This window comes from Carlito syrichta, unplaced genomic scaffold (genome assembly GCF_000164805.1).
Source record: "Carlito syrichta isolate Samal-C Ts95f unplaced genomic scaffold, Tarsius_syrichta-2.0.1 Scaffold308791, whole genome shotgun sequence".
Taxonomy (NCBI): domain Eukaryota; kingdom Metazoa; phylum Chordata; class Mammalia; order Primates; family Tarsiidae; genus Carlito; species Carlito syrichta.
Genome location: NW_007252887.1, coordinates 373,722 through 387,273, shown reverse-complemented (window position 1 = coordinate 387,273; position 13,552 = coordinate 373,722). Strand labels below are relative to the sequence as shown.

The window sequence follows — 13,552 nt, the reverse complement described above, 5'->3', positions numbered from 1 at the left end:
CGGCTACCATGTTGGGCAGAGAATATTTCCATTTCAGCACTGCTCTAGAACTTTTTTTTAAACAATAGCAGCATTCTTGGCACCATCAAAACATGTAAGGAATACTCTCAAAAGCAGGTAGTAGAGGAATGTTGAGGGGCAGAGCTCATGAATCTAGTAAGTCTTGTCCATGAACACCCTCCAGCGCAACATGCGCGTTATTTGTCATTGCATGTACTGACACCATTCTTGTAAATACTTTCATTTTAAGTATCCTTATAAAATTTACATCTGGAAAATCTTGGCAGGTGTCTCAGAGTGGCTTCCTCAAGAAGCAGCCCCTGAGATAACAATTTTAGTACAAGTGGTTTATTTGGAAGATAATCCCAGGAAACATCTCCCACTAGAGATGGAGCATAACAGAGAGAAAGAGAGCCAACACAGGATGTGCCAATGAGCAGGTGATCACTGTGGCAACTCCAGCTCAGTCCCATGGGGACAGAACCCAGTTCAAAGTTGCCCTACCACCAACTCCTGTCTGTCATTGGTTGACAGCTTGCCTCATGAAAGGGTGGAGCCTGCTTCCTAGAAAGGGAATGCCCTCAGACAGACACAGATGTGTATAGTAGGAAACACGTTTGTAAGAGAAGAGTGAGGGTCCTCAATCTAGGACACTGATACAGAAGAGTGAGGATCCTCTGGCTGCGACATTGCTACAACAGGTTGGGGGGGCGGGAACTGGTCTAACCAAAACACTTATTAGCTCTTATTACCCTCCTTCCTGTCTGTTTCCTAAATGAAATGAAGCAAAGTTTTAACACAATTACAATCATCAACATTATAGACTGATTAAACAGAGTTTCAGTTATGTTGCAACCAGTGGTAAAAATGGTAAGTAATCCAGTGTTGCACAGATCAAGTGTTGTATAATTTAAGTAACTATAATGTATCAAACTATTTAGTACAGTCAGTTAGATGTATAGTTGAAACAGTGTTTCTAAGGGGGTTATTCATGAATATATTTTTAAATAAATGTGAAATTCCATCATTCCCTTAATTTTTATATCAGAAAAGTCTTATATAAACATATCAGGGCTGTTGACTCTGGAATACATATATTTTCGATTTTTATATTTTACTCATAAAGAACAGCAAACATATGTCAAAATAAACTTATAATAGCTTGTCCTAAACTTAAGGTTTTTTTATATCTCAATCATTGACAATTCTCATCAGTTTGATAAGAATGAATACAAGCTCAAGTTATAAAAAGATCTGTATAAAATTTAAATCAAGTTTTGATTTTTAAAAGTATGTTTCAATTTGCAAAGTTAGACAATAAGTATAACTATTTTCTGTTCTTTGCTTACCTGCTTTGGATCAGATAAAATTAATGAATTTAAGTGAAATCAAATGAAATGTCTATTAATTTGAAGTAATATATTTGAAGACTAGTATAATCTTTCATTGGATAAAATTAATTGTTCACAAACATTCAAATACTACATTTATATGTCAAAAGTGACACGTATTCTCCAAAGCTTAAATGAACATTATCTAAGATCCATCTAAATATCTAAATAAATAATATTTGAAAGATTTAATGATATAATGTTTCTTATAAGTATGATTACATTATGCAAAAATTAGATAATACCTGGTTTATTGAGAGTAATTCCAGTTGTATACAGAAAATTGTCCACTTTCAAAAACTGTTGCAGAACTGTAAGATAGCCGGTAACATTGCTAATATGATGGTTATCAGGAAGTTTAATTAAGGCTTTTGAAAACTGAACACTTGGCTGAGATTTGGCATCTGGAAAAAGGAAACCCCATTAGCAAACATAAATGGATGTTAAGCACAGCATCACTGGTCAGGGCATTTTACTTTAGAAGATGCAGTTATAATTATTTCTATCAATTGCCAATTATGTCTATCAATTGCCACATCACTAACATTTCATATAATTATTATTTTAAAATCAAAGCTAACTAAATAAGAAATTTCACTTTCTTTAGATTATACAATGTAACTTTGTATTTCCTGATTCTGCTGTCCAGAATTTTCTCACCCTTTGTTAGGTTTCACTCTAGAACCTCATACCGACCATTTTTCAGCCCATGTGGTTCATTTGGGTGTCCTGTCTATAACAGGAGTAGAGTTGATGGTGCATGCCAGAATGGACTGAAACCATTTAAAACCAACTCATTCTCTTGGCCTCAACGCTTTGTTCAATGATGGGGCCTTGTCCCAAGCAAAACTAACAAAATGTAATGTGAGCTGTGTTTGGACTTCCAGGCATGGGGTGTTGCTTTTCTCCCACTGGATTTATGTGAGCAGGTACATATCCAGGACAATAGCCATCTTGTGACCAAAAATGGAAGCCTGTTTAAAAATCAAGGCAAGATTCAAAGAGTAGAGTCAAGAAATGGAGGAAGAAAAACCAGTTTTCCACTATTTCTACTGAAGTCCTGATCAAGTCATGTCTTATTTTGAGAAATAGATGCTTCCTTTGGGCTTAAGCTAGTTAGGATTGGGTTTTCAGTAACTTGCAACAGGAAGTGTCTCTGATATTCATCCACATACTTAAGTGGATAGGATTTTAAAAGTCTATCAATTGCCACATATCTCAATTTATAAATATTATCTCAATAACTAAGTTGACTATCTTCTACCATTATTTATCAAGCAAGAGCTCGGTGACAATGCTGATATTTCTGTAATCAACTTATTTTATTTAACAATTCAAAGTCAACTCCTAAATCATTAAAACTTAAAATTATCAAAAACATCAGTTTTTGCTTTGGACTTCAGTAAGATTACTGATAAAAACAAGCAATCAGCTAAAAATATTATAATGACAAAAGAATTTTCATTTTTAAAGAGTAGCTTGGCAATAAATTATCAACTATAAACTGAGAATTATCTTTTATTTTTTGTGTGAAGCTAGAAAAATATATATGGAAAATATTTCAGATAAGCAAGACAATTATATTCCTGTCTGTTGGGAGACAGCCTTGGAGGCCCGCCTGACTGACAAAGTCCATGTGCGCTGAGGACCCCCGGCCACAAAGTGAGCCCAGGCAGCTGAGGCACTTCTGTCTTCCATCTTTGCTGTTGGTATGGCTGAAGAAATTCTTTGCAGTCGTGGAAGAAGAAAATGGCATGTTTATGCGAAGTACTCAAAGCTAACCTGGAAATGTCATGGTTCATTTTTCCATTTCCCACTATGCCGTTTGACCTTTTCTAACATATGCAGGGGTTAAGCTCTGAAGCACATCAAGAATGCTTTCTTTCACTTGGTTATAAGTTACTAGATATTGCTTGAGTAATAAATGATATAAGTATATTCACTCCTTATTTGATTTAGAATTGTGTAGTGTAGTGTTTAGACATAAGGTTTTTTAGAAGCACAAGTTTATAGTAAGTTCATTATGAATTCATTATAAGTTCTCACACTTATCTAGGAGTTATGTAGGTGATTTATAACACTGTTTTCACGGACTTAGGATACAGATTAATCATTAAGGTTTTTACTTCATTCTATATTAAAATTTTGAGTAAACATTTATAGAGTGGGTTTTCACTGAATTCATAATATACTAATTAGATACTTTTATGATAAATTAACTAAATACAGAAAGCAACTGTGGGGGCCTGGGAAACATCACTAAAAGCTTCTTTTGAGTTTTCTTTAGAAATAAACACTGCAGGATAAGAGAAAACTAATGAAGACACCTGGACAAGAAAGGCGATTACGAAGCTTTGAAGGTCATAGAAGCCCAAAAGAGAAAAACTCCTGCTTCATGGAGAACTGTGCACCTGGAAACTTTCTTGCGACATTTCAAGGACTGTAATTCGGGACTTTCAACTAAAACTATCATTTTTGGCTTTATGATAAAGACTCATTAACTAAAAGTAGATAGTGTTCTTGGCTTGTTTGTCACTTCTACACTGCTAGATGGTGGTAACTTTTAAAGCATATGTACGTGAAGGAATTTTCTTTGTCTTGCCCCTTTAGAATGGTAACATTAAATTGTCACCTGTTCAGCAAGCAGGTGTCCAAGTATATTGTTTCTGTCTTTTGCCTATCTGTCTCTCCTTCAGGAAACCTCATGACCCAGCAGGGGCTGGACCCCCACACCTGTCTAGTTGTTTGAGGGTACACTTTGATGCCTTGTAATCACTTACAGGTACTCTATACAACTTAGCCTTCTAAAATATGTGGTGTGCTTATGTAAAGACCCAAATTTCTTACAAATGAGAACATGCACACTAAGCAAAATATTGAGCTAAGCTTCTGTAAAATTTCTACAGTTTCCAATGTCTTTCTCCTTTTATCACCAATACATTTATACACAGGACTAACATTTTTCATTGTACAAACCGAACACTTTCCTGATCCAACATTTTGTGGAAGTTAAGAAGTGAGAATGTATATTTTTCTACAGGAAAGTTTCCATCCTTTCACACACATCTCCATGTCCACCATTCTGCCACACATCAGCCAAACCAATGGCTCAAAACTGGCAAATGCCTTGGCATTTCAGGAGTAAGAGATTCTACAGCTTTGCTTAGTAAATTACTCTAAGATTAACCAAGCTCTCATTTATTTTATTTTTTTTCACAAATAATAATATTAGGTTTTCTGGTTTAATTCTTTAGGAATAAATAAGATAGCATCGAAAAATGAAAAGAACTTTCACAAACAGTTCTTTTTACCATGACTCTCTTATTGGAATCTACCTTGAGGACTTCCTCACTTTACCAAGTCATTCCTATTATGCTTTAGCCCTAAACATTCATTCGCCAATTTAAAAGAAAACAAATTGTTGTCATTCATAGAGGTTTCACACAATATGTTGTAAAAGAGACACAGAATTCTGCAGATTTGAAACTATCATCTTCACAGTTGGTAAAGCAGAAGTGAAGGACATGGCTTGAATCAGCACCCAACATAACACTTTCTGCATTCTTCCCTTGGGCTATGCAAGGGGAGCAAATCATGTCTGCCAAGCAGATCCTTAACTACCAAGCCTTGGGCCCATCCCAAGCAGGAGGCAGAAATGGAGGTAATCTGCAAATTAGAGACCCCAAAGGCCTGAGCAATATGTGCTCTTCCCCAGCTTTGCTGCCACCGAAACCCCAGTGAAAGACATGATTTAAAAAGGACAGAAGGCCCTTCCCATATTCCCAAAAGTCAGCTGTTCCTATTTGGGGGCCTAAAATAGTAAAAGAAAAATTGATTTCTACTACGTGAGAAAATTCATACTATTAGTTTAAAAGTAAAATAAGAATTAGTTCAGATCAACTTATCATTAGTACTCAGCATCACTGATCAAGTTATAATTAACATTGAGTCTTGGTGAAGAAGTACAGTTATACATGGTAACAACTGTGTTTACTTAGTAAGAAATATAGTACTTACCAGCTAATTTTCCAGTAATTAAAACAGTGTCTTCAAATAGCCATATATTTGCTTGGCTTTGCGGGAACAGTGAAAGTGTAACCGATGAATATACTGTGAAACACAGCACAATTAGAATATTTTATTTAAAATGAGGAGGAAACAGGACAAATATAGTTCTGTGACAGCAATTCCCAAAGAGTGGGAAAAAGGAAAAAAATCAAACTAGGTGATGGGAAGAGAAATTCAAAACAAAGGAATATCACGTATAAAATATAATGGAGGAAAATGATCACAATAAAGTGAGAACAAAATATTGAGCATCACTATTTTATTTCACTAATCTTGTCTATTTCATATAGTAGTCTGTACCAAGATGATAAATGATGCTCTGTAACTAACACTAGATATAAATGATCAAGTTAAATCCCTGAATAACATTCTGCTATATTTTCTCTATATAATTGTTACTTGTTATTTATTTCTCAAGATTTTTATAAAAATCTTTCTTGGCCCCATGATTCAAGCTTCTCTATATAGAAACTACCATCCACTCTCCATTTTTAACTTTGCACATAGGAGCACAATGCTTTTCTGTACAAAGTATGGTTTGCCAAAAGAACTCTGAGTTGGCAGAGAAGGAAATAACAGTCTAACACATAAAATGATTCACAGGCAACCTTCAGTAGTAACGCAGGATGGAGGTGAGCCTGTCTGCAGGAGCAGGCAGCTGACGTAACCAGTGGAATACATACAGATCACCTGCAGGACAATCTATTTCAAGATCTGGAGCAAAAAGCTGGGACAAAAGGCCACTTTATAAGCAAAAATAAATCCAATAAACTTACCAATCCTGCAAAAGAAAAATAGATTTTGAGGAGTTACCCAAAGCACAAGTTTTCATTTCTATCTCTCCTCTATGCAATATAAATATTTAAAATTTCAGAAATAACACTGCATCCTCAAACCTCATAAGAGAAGATAAAACACATTTGCATGGAAATACTTTTAACATTCTGAGATGTTTCAAAAAGCTTTAGAGGAAATATGGAAAAGGGGTAAAATAAAAAAGCATATAATGATGAGGGAAGTAAAATGAAATGTACTTTTTTTTTCCATCCACAGGAAAAGAGAACTACCAAATGAAATTGTAATTTCAATTTCAGAGTACATTAACATTTAGACTGATTAATGGATATATTAAATTGGAAAAGAGGTGGTGGGGTCATAGCTTGGACCTCAAGATGATTATAAGCAGGGTATTATCTTATATTTAGATACTTTCTCAGTCACAGGTGACTTAAAAGGGACAGCCCTAACAGCTTTTAAGGCTATTATGCTTTTCTGAATCTCACTAAAACTTAAATTCAGTTTTTTTTCACTTATAATTTTTTTATTATCACAAAAGGGATGAGCTCACTGTGGAAAAGTTGAGGAATACAAAAAAGAGTAAGAAGAAGATGGCCCCTCCAAGACCACCACAGAGATTACTACTACTAATATTTTAGTGTAGCTCTTCATTGATTTTTCCTGCAATTTTTAAAAAATATCAAGTAAGATATTGTATATAGAATATTTTACACTGCTTTTTAATTTAATAACATAAGCATTTCTGTCAGTAGAAACTTTTCATAACATTTTTTACATCACATATTTCATTTGTTAAAGTATCAAGATTTACTTATTCTCTGTGCGAATATCACAGATTTAGAGTGTTTTCCATTTCACTATTGGCATCAACATTCTGGTGCATGAATGCCTGTCCACTGTGTTTATTGGATAGTTTTGTTTTTGGAGAGATTCCTTGAAGTGGAAAACTGAGTAAAAGTTGATGAAAATTTTGAACACTTTGACACACATATTTCAAAATTGTTACCCAGATAATTTTACCCATCTGTACTAACCTCAACAATGTCTGAGAATGTTCATCCTATCTTGCTTTATCAACACTGAAAACAGTCACTTTTTAAAAACTTTTCTAAGGTGAAAAAAATCTAAGAAGTTTGTATTTCTTTGGTGTGCAGATCTTAGATTAGGGAGAGAAAGCAGGTTGCCATGTTTACTGATCATTTGTATTTCCTGTTTTGAAAATTGCTAGATCATGATTTTGTCCATTTACCTTATTTAGTAAATGCCTTGGCATTTTCTTTCTAATTTTTATTTATTATTTGCACACTAATAATATCATACCTTATTGTTTCAAATATTTTTCCAAACTCAGTTGCTTTTTATATTTTTGACAGAAGGAAATTTGTTTTTATTTTTAAAAATATTAGGTTATATCTAGCTTTTATGGCATTTTTTATTGCTTTGAAGTTTAAACAGGTCATCATAATTTAATATGATTTTATTTTCCACATTTGATCTCTCTGAGCAATATATTTTGGCATATGGTTGCAATGAATTTATTCCAAATAGTTAACCAAAATATCTCAATACCATTTGTTAACTAGCTAACCTTTTCTCAATGATTTATAATAGCCCCTTATCATAGGTTACATCTGTATACATAGTAAGTGCCACAATACAAATTATAGTGCCACAATACAAATTATAGTACAATATCACCCACTTTTGATTTTAGAGCTATATAATATTTTAGTTGCCTGTAATAGTAAATTGCCCCCAGTAGATCTATTTAAAAAAGATTTCCAGGTATCTTTATACACTTATTAAGGATTATGTTACCAATTTTAAAAAGTGAATTCTATAAATTAAATTGAGAAGACTAGAAATCTTTACTATAATAAGGCTTTCTAAGAAGAAATACATTTTTTCCAGTTATCCAGGGGTTTAGTTTATTTATTCTCTTTTAGGTCTACTAATAACATTTGGTAGTTTTAGTTTCCCCACTCATAGTTGTCTTACTTTCTTTGGGTGGGTGGGTTTCCCTCTATATTTTGTTTGTTCTTGTTCTAAGACAGATTCCTTTTTGTTTTTTCCCTAGCTGGCTACCACTGCTGGTGTAACTACATGTATTGATTTGTACCAATGCTAATGCTAATTTTGTAATCCTGTTAAAATTCCATTAATTTTACAAATTTTAAGATTGAGTTTGGTAGTTTTCTAGGGAAAGAATCTTATCAGGAAATAATAATGGCTTTGATCTTTCATTCTAATAGCTATTTTGTCTATTAATTTTTTTACTCTGATAAGAACTCGGTGGCTCAGCCTGTAATCCCGTGCCTTTGGGAGGCTGAGGTGAGTGGATTGCCTGAGCCTGAGAGTTCGAGACCCGCCTGGGCAGCAAGACCTCATCTCTACAATAAATCAAAAAATCAGCTGGGCTTGATAGTGCATGCCTGTAATTCTGGCTACTTGGAAGGCTGAGGCGGAAGGATCGCCGGAGCCCAGCGAGTCCAGGCTGCGGTGGCCGGGAGCGGCCCACTGCACTCCAGTCTGGGCGACAGAGTGAGACTCCAACTCAAAAAAAAAAAAAAAAAAAGAAAAGAAAAGAAAAAAGAACTTCTACAATGTAAAAGAATATGGATATTTTTGTTCCAGTTTCTTATTTGAGGAGGATCACCTCTAATATTTTATAGTTAAGTATGTTTGTGAGATACTTACCATCTTAGAGATATTTTTGCTCTCCTGGTTTTTAAAGAGTTTCTTCATAATTAGGCATAATAGTAATTTTAAAAGTATCTTTCAGACAACTATTGATATTATTACATAGTACTTATGATTTGTTCTATTATGATATGTAAAGTTAATGGAGTTTGACACATATTTGACATCCTTGAATCCTGCAAAGAAGGAAAATTCTACATGATCTTGACAAAATGCTATATTAAATTATAGTAAAATTCTTTTTATTCTTCTGTTTTAGAATTTTTGCATTTAGAGTTATAGGTAAAATTTGTCTATAGAGGTTTTGTGTGTGTGTGTGTGTGTGTGTGTGTGTGTGTGTAGGACAGAAAGTACACACGAGGGCATTTAAATCTGTACTGCTTTTCTTAGATCTTAGAATCAAGGCTATACTAGTTATGTAAAATAATTTGGAGGACATTTTTATAATCTTTGAATCAGGTTATTTGTACCTAGAACATTCTCTTTTTTTGCTTACTTCAAATACTTTTAAATTTAATTTAATTAATTTTTTATTTTTTATTTTTTTTTATTTTTTTTGAGTTGGAGTCTCACTCTGTCACCCAGACTGGAGTGCTGCGGTCACTCCCGGCCACCGCAGCCTTGACCTGCTGGGCTCTGGTGATCCTTCTGCTTCAGCCTTCCAAGTAGCTGGAACTATAGACGCGTACTACCATGCCCGGCTAATTTTTTTTATTTCTTGTAGAGATAAGGTCTCGCCTGCCCAGGCAGGTCTTGAACCTGCAGGCTCAGGGAATCCACTCACCTCAGCCTCCCAAAGGCGCAGGATTACAGGCTGAGCCACCGAGCCCGGCTAATTTTTTATTTTTAATGTAAAGATGTGGGATACAATTCAGGGTTAGGTATACAAACATTGATCATGCAGGTACCCCTGTTAATGAGGTATGTCCCTCCCTCCCCTAGCAGTTTCCCTCAACTGCCAATACCAGCTCCCCAACAGTTTCTCATTACTGCCAATCGCTTTCTTATAGCATTATAATTGTTCAAGGACCTCTTATGAGTGAGAACATATGGAATTCTGTTCTTTGTTTCTGTGGTAAATCACTGAGTATGATTGACTCCAAATCCATCCAGGATGCTGCAAAGTCCATATATTTGTCGTTCTTTATGACTGCATAATATTCCATTGTGTATATGTACTACATTTTTTTAATCCAGTCCAGCTTCGATGGGCAACATGGTTGGTTCCATGTTTTTGTTACCATGAATAGAGCTGCAATAAACATTCGTGTGCAGGTATCTTCTTTATAGAATAATTTGAGTTCCTCCAGGTATATTCCCAATAGGGGAATTGCTGGGTCAAATAGAAGATCAATTTCTAGTTCTTTCAGAAATCTCCAGATTGTTTTCCAGAGAGGTTGTAAAAGTTTGCATTCCCACCAGCAGTGTAGAAGCGTTTCTTTTTCTCCACATCCTTGCCAGCATCTGTTGTTTGTTTTATTAATGATGGCCATTCTTACAGGGGTTAGGTGGTATCTCAATGTGGTTTTGATTTGCATTTCTTTGATGATGAGTGAGGCTGAGCACTTTTTCATGTGTCTGTTGGCTGCCTGTATATCTTCTTTTGAGAAGTGTCTATTCATGTCTTTTGCCCACTTTTTAAAGGGACTGTTTGTTTTTTTCCCTTCCATGCGTTTGAGTTTCTTGTAGATCCTAGATGTTAGGCCTTTGTCAGATATACAGTTGGCAAATATTTTTTCCCATTCTGTGTGCTATCTCCTTGCTATCTTGATGGTTTCTTTTGCTTTGCAGAAGCTCGTTAGTTTGATGAGGTCCCACTTGTCTACCTTATTTCTTAAGCTATGGGCATTTAGGGTTCTAAATAGGAATTGGTTCCCAGTTCCAATTTCCATAAGGGTGTCTCCTGCATTTTCTTTCTTATAGTTTGAGGTTTTATGTTTAGATCTTTGATCCATTTAGAGTTAATTTTTGTGTATGGTGATAGGTAGGGGTCCTGTTTCTGCATGTGGCCAGCCAGTTTTCCCAGCAACATTTACTGAATAGGTTTTCCTCTCCCCAGTAATTGTTGTTGGAGGTTTTGTCAAAGATGAGTTGGTTGAGGAATTGAGGTTTTGTTTCCAGAATCTCTATCCTGTTCCATTGGTCTATGTGCCTGTTTTTATACCAATACCAGGCTGTTTTGATTACTGTAGCTTTATAATAGAGTTTGAAGTCTGGAAGTGTGATACCTCCTGCTTTGTTTCTCTTGCTAAGGATTGTTTTGGCTATTCATGGTCGCTGATGTTTCCATATGAATTTCTGTATTGTCGTTTCCAGGTCTGAGAAGAATGATGTTGATAACTTAATGGGTATTGCGTTGAATCTGTAGATTGCCTTTGGTAGGATGGACATCTTAACAATTGTACCTAGAACATTCTATCCAATGTCTATTGGTCTACATCATTTGATACCAATATAGTCATTTGTATATCATTTTGTTGAGCTTTTTAAGATCACTGCCATCAAACTTAGTGTAGAATATTTTTATGACTTCTTTAAAGCTTTTATGTATTTCTCTCCTTTCTCTTGTCTTTATTTCCATCATTTTTGTTGTTTGGATTAGCCAAATGTATGTATAATTTTGATTTCAAAGAACTAGCATTTTGTTGATTATTTCTTTTTTATATTTTTCAGTGTATGCCAATCCATATTAATCTTAATTCTTTCCTTTCTCCCATTTTATTTGATTCCATCTTTATTTTTGTAACTTTATTAATAGTTGTGATTAATTTCTTTGCCTTTTGAAATAAAGAATTAAATGATAAATTTACCTAAAACACATCCCTATCCTGATTTCCTAGTTATGACTTTATTAAAGTTTGATTCATGTGAATCTTGTTAATTCATTTTTCATTTTATTTCTCATTCTAAATTTAAAGTAGTCCAAGAATTGAAAGTTTTCCAATATGAAACCAAATAAAATATCAAAATTCTAAAAGAGGCACCATAATAAGAAAAAAGGAAGACAGATTACCTAATGCATCACCTTTCCAGTCAGTCAGACTTGTATCCTAGCATCTTGTATGGCATGCACTTCCCAATAATCAGTGAATCAAGTTAAGTCCTACTGATTCTTTGTTCAGTGTATCTCTTGTACTCACTCTGTCCTTTCTCTTCCCTCTTGTGCTTCAGGCTGTTACCCTACACCAAAAGCACTGCTGCAGTTTCCTGGACAGGATTCCAGAATCTATTTTAGCACCACGGCTGGCCTATACATTATACACCATTACATTAACCCAGTTTCCAAACCACCTACGTTCATTGTGCTCAAGAATCTATAATAATGGCCTTATTATTTAACACATAAATCTAACCTGCTTGTCTCATCTTTTGAAAGCATCTTTTCATTACCTGGTACCATGCTACCTGGCCCACCCTGCATCACACTAATCCTTTGGGCATGCCCATTCCCCACCACCACCTGCAGACAAGCTTCCTACAGATCAGAGCTCCTGCTCAGGATTTCTTCAAGCCTCTTTAGAAGGAAAAATGCCTCCATGGTTGTTATGGTTTGAATGTTTATGTCCTCCCCCCACTAAAATTCATATGTTGCAATCCTGACCCCCAAGGTGATGATATTAAGAAGTAGGGCATTTGGGGAGGTCATTAGGTCATGAGGGCTCTGCTCTCACAAATAGGATTAGTGCCCTTTTAAAATGGACCCAAGGGAAACTTGTTTGTCCATTCTCTCATGTGAGAGTATAGTGAGAAGGTACCATCTATAAACCAGAAAGAAGGCCCTCACAAGACACCGAATATGTTAGCACCTTGATCTTCGGCTTCACATCCTCCAGAACTGTGAGAAATACATTTCTGTTGTTTCTAAGCTACCCAGTTTATGGTATTTTGATATAGCAGCACAAACAGACTGAGACAATATTTTCTTTAAAATGGCACTCCTTTTTAACCTCCTACATTAACTTCTCTTAGGCATTCTCGTTTTCAGCTTACCAGAACAAGATAGTTCAAAATAGAGAAAAAAAAAATTTATATTTAGTTAATACAAAACACTGTTTAAATGCTTACTTGGCATTCTTCCAGTCTTCCAAGGCAAAGGAGTCAACACATAGCCATCTTTGTAAGCAATGATCGTTAAACTGAGTCCTAATTTATAGGGTACTTTTATCAATACTGCTCCATTGTTTTTAGTTACTGTGGAATTTGTCTTCGTGTAGTTTACAAATACTTCTACGACTGCTTGGCTCAGGTACTGGCGACTGATGATGTCATTCACCTGCACTTTTAGCATAAAGACAGACACTAGAAGAGAAAAGGCAGAAATTGCAGAGTGTTAGATCCTAAATGCATATGTCACTATACATTAAATGTCATTCAACATATCTGAATAAGAGTACAAAACTGTTGTAAAATTTAGAAAAAAACACATATGTGGGTGGACAAAAAGGGTTATCCATAAAAAGGGTGGATAAAAAGGGTATTAACCATTCTAACAAATTAATTATTCTTCCTAAACCTAAAAAGGTTTGGATACAGACAAGCACTATGTAAAGACATTTCAGTAAACGAGGGACCTCAAATGTGATGGTAGTTCCTTA

At 35.0% G+C, this 13,552-nt stretch overlaps 1 protein-coding gene across 1 annotated transcript in view; it reads right to left on the bottom strand.

The window, feature by feature from the left end:
- The window catches only part of FAM171B (family with sequence similarity 171 member B), a 77,616-nt gene that overhangs the window by 15,101 nt on the left and 48,963 nt on the right, over positions 1-13,552 (bottom strand). The window contains exons 2-4 of the mRNA XM_008065693.2: positions 13,023-13,256; positions 5,409-5,501; positions 1,637-1,795 (exon numbers count right to left, since the gene is read on the bottom strand). Coding sequence (XP_008063884.1) covers positions 1,637-1,795; positions 5,409-5,501; positions 13,023-13,256 — 486 coding nt within the window. The remainder of the gene's footprint in view (positions 1-1,636; positions 1,796-5,408; positions 5,502-13,022; positions 13,257-13,552) is intronic.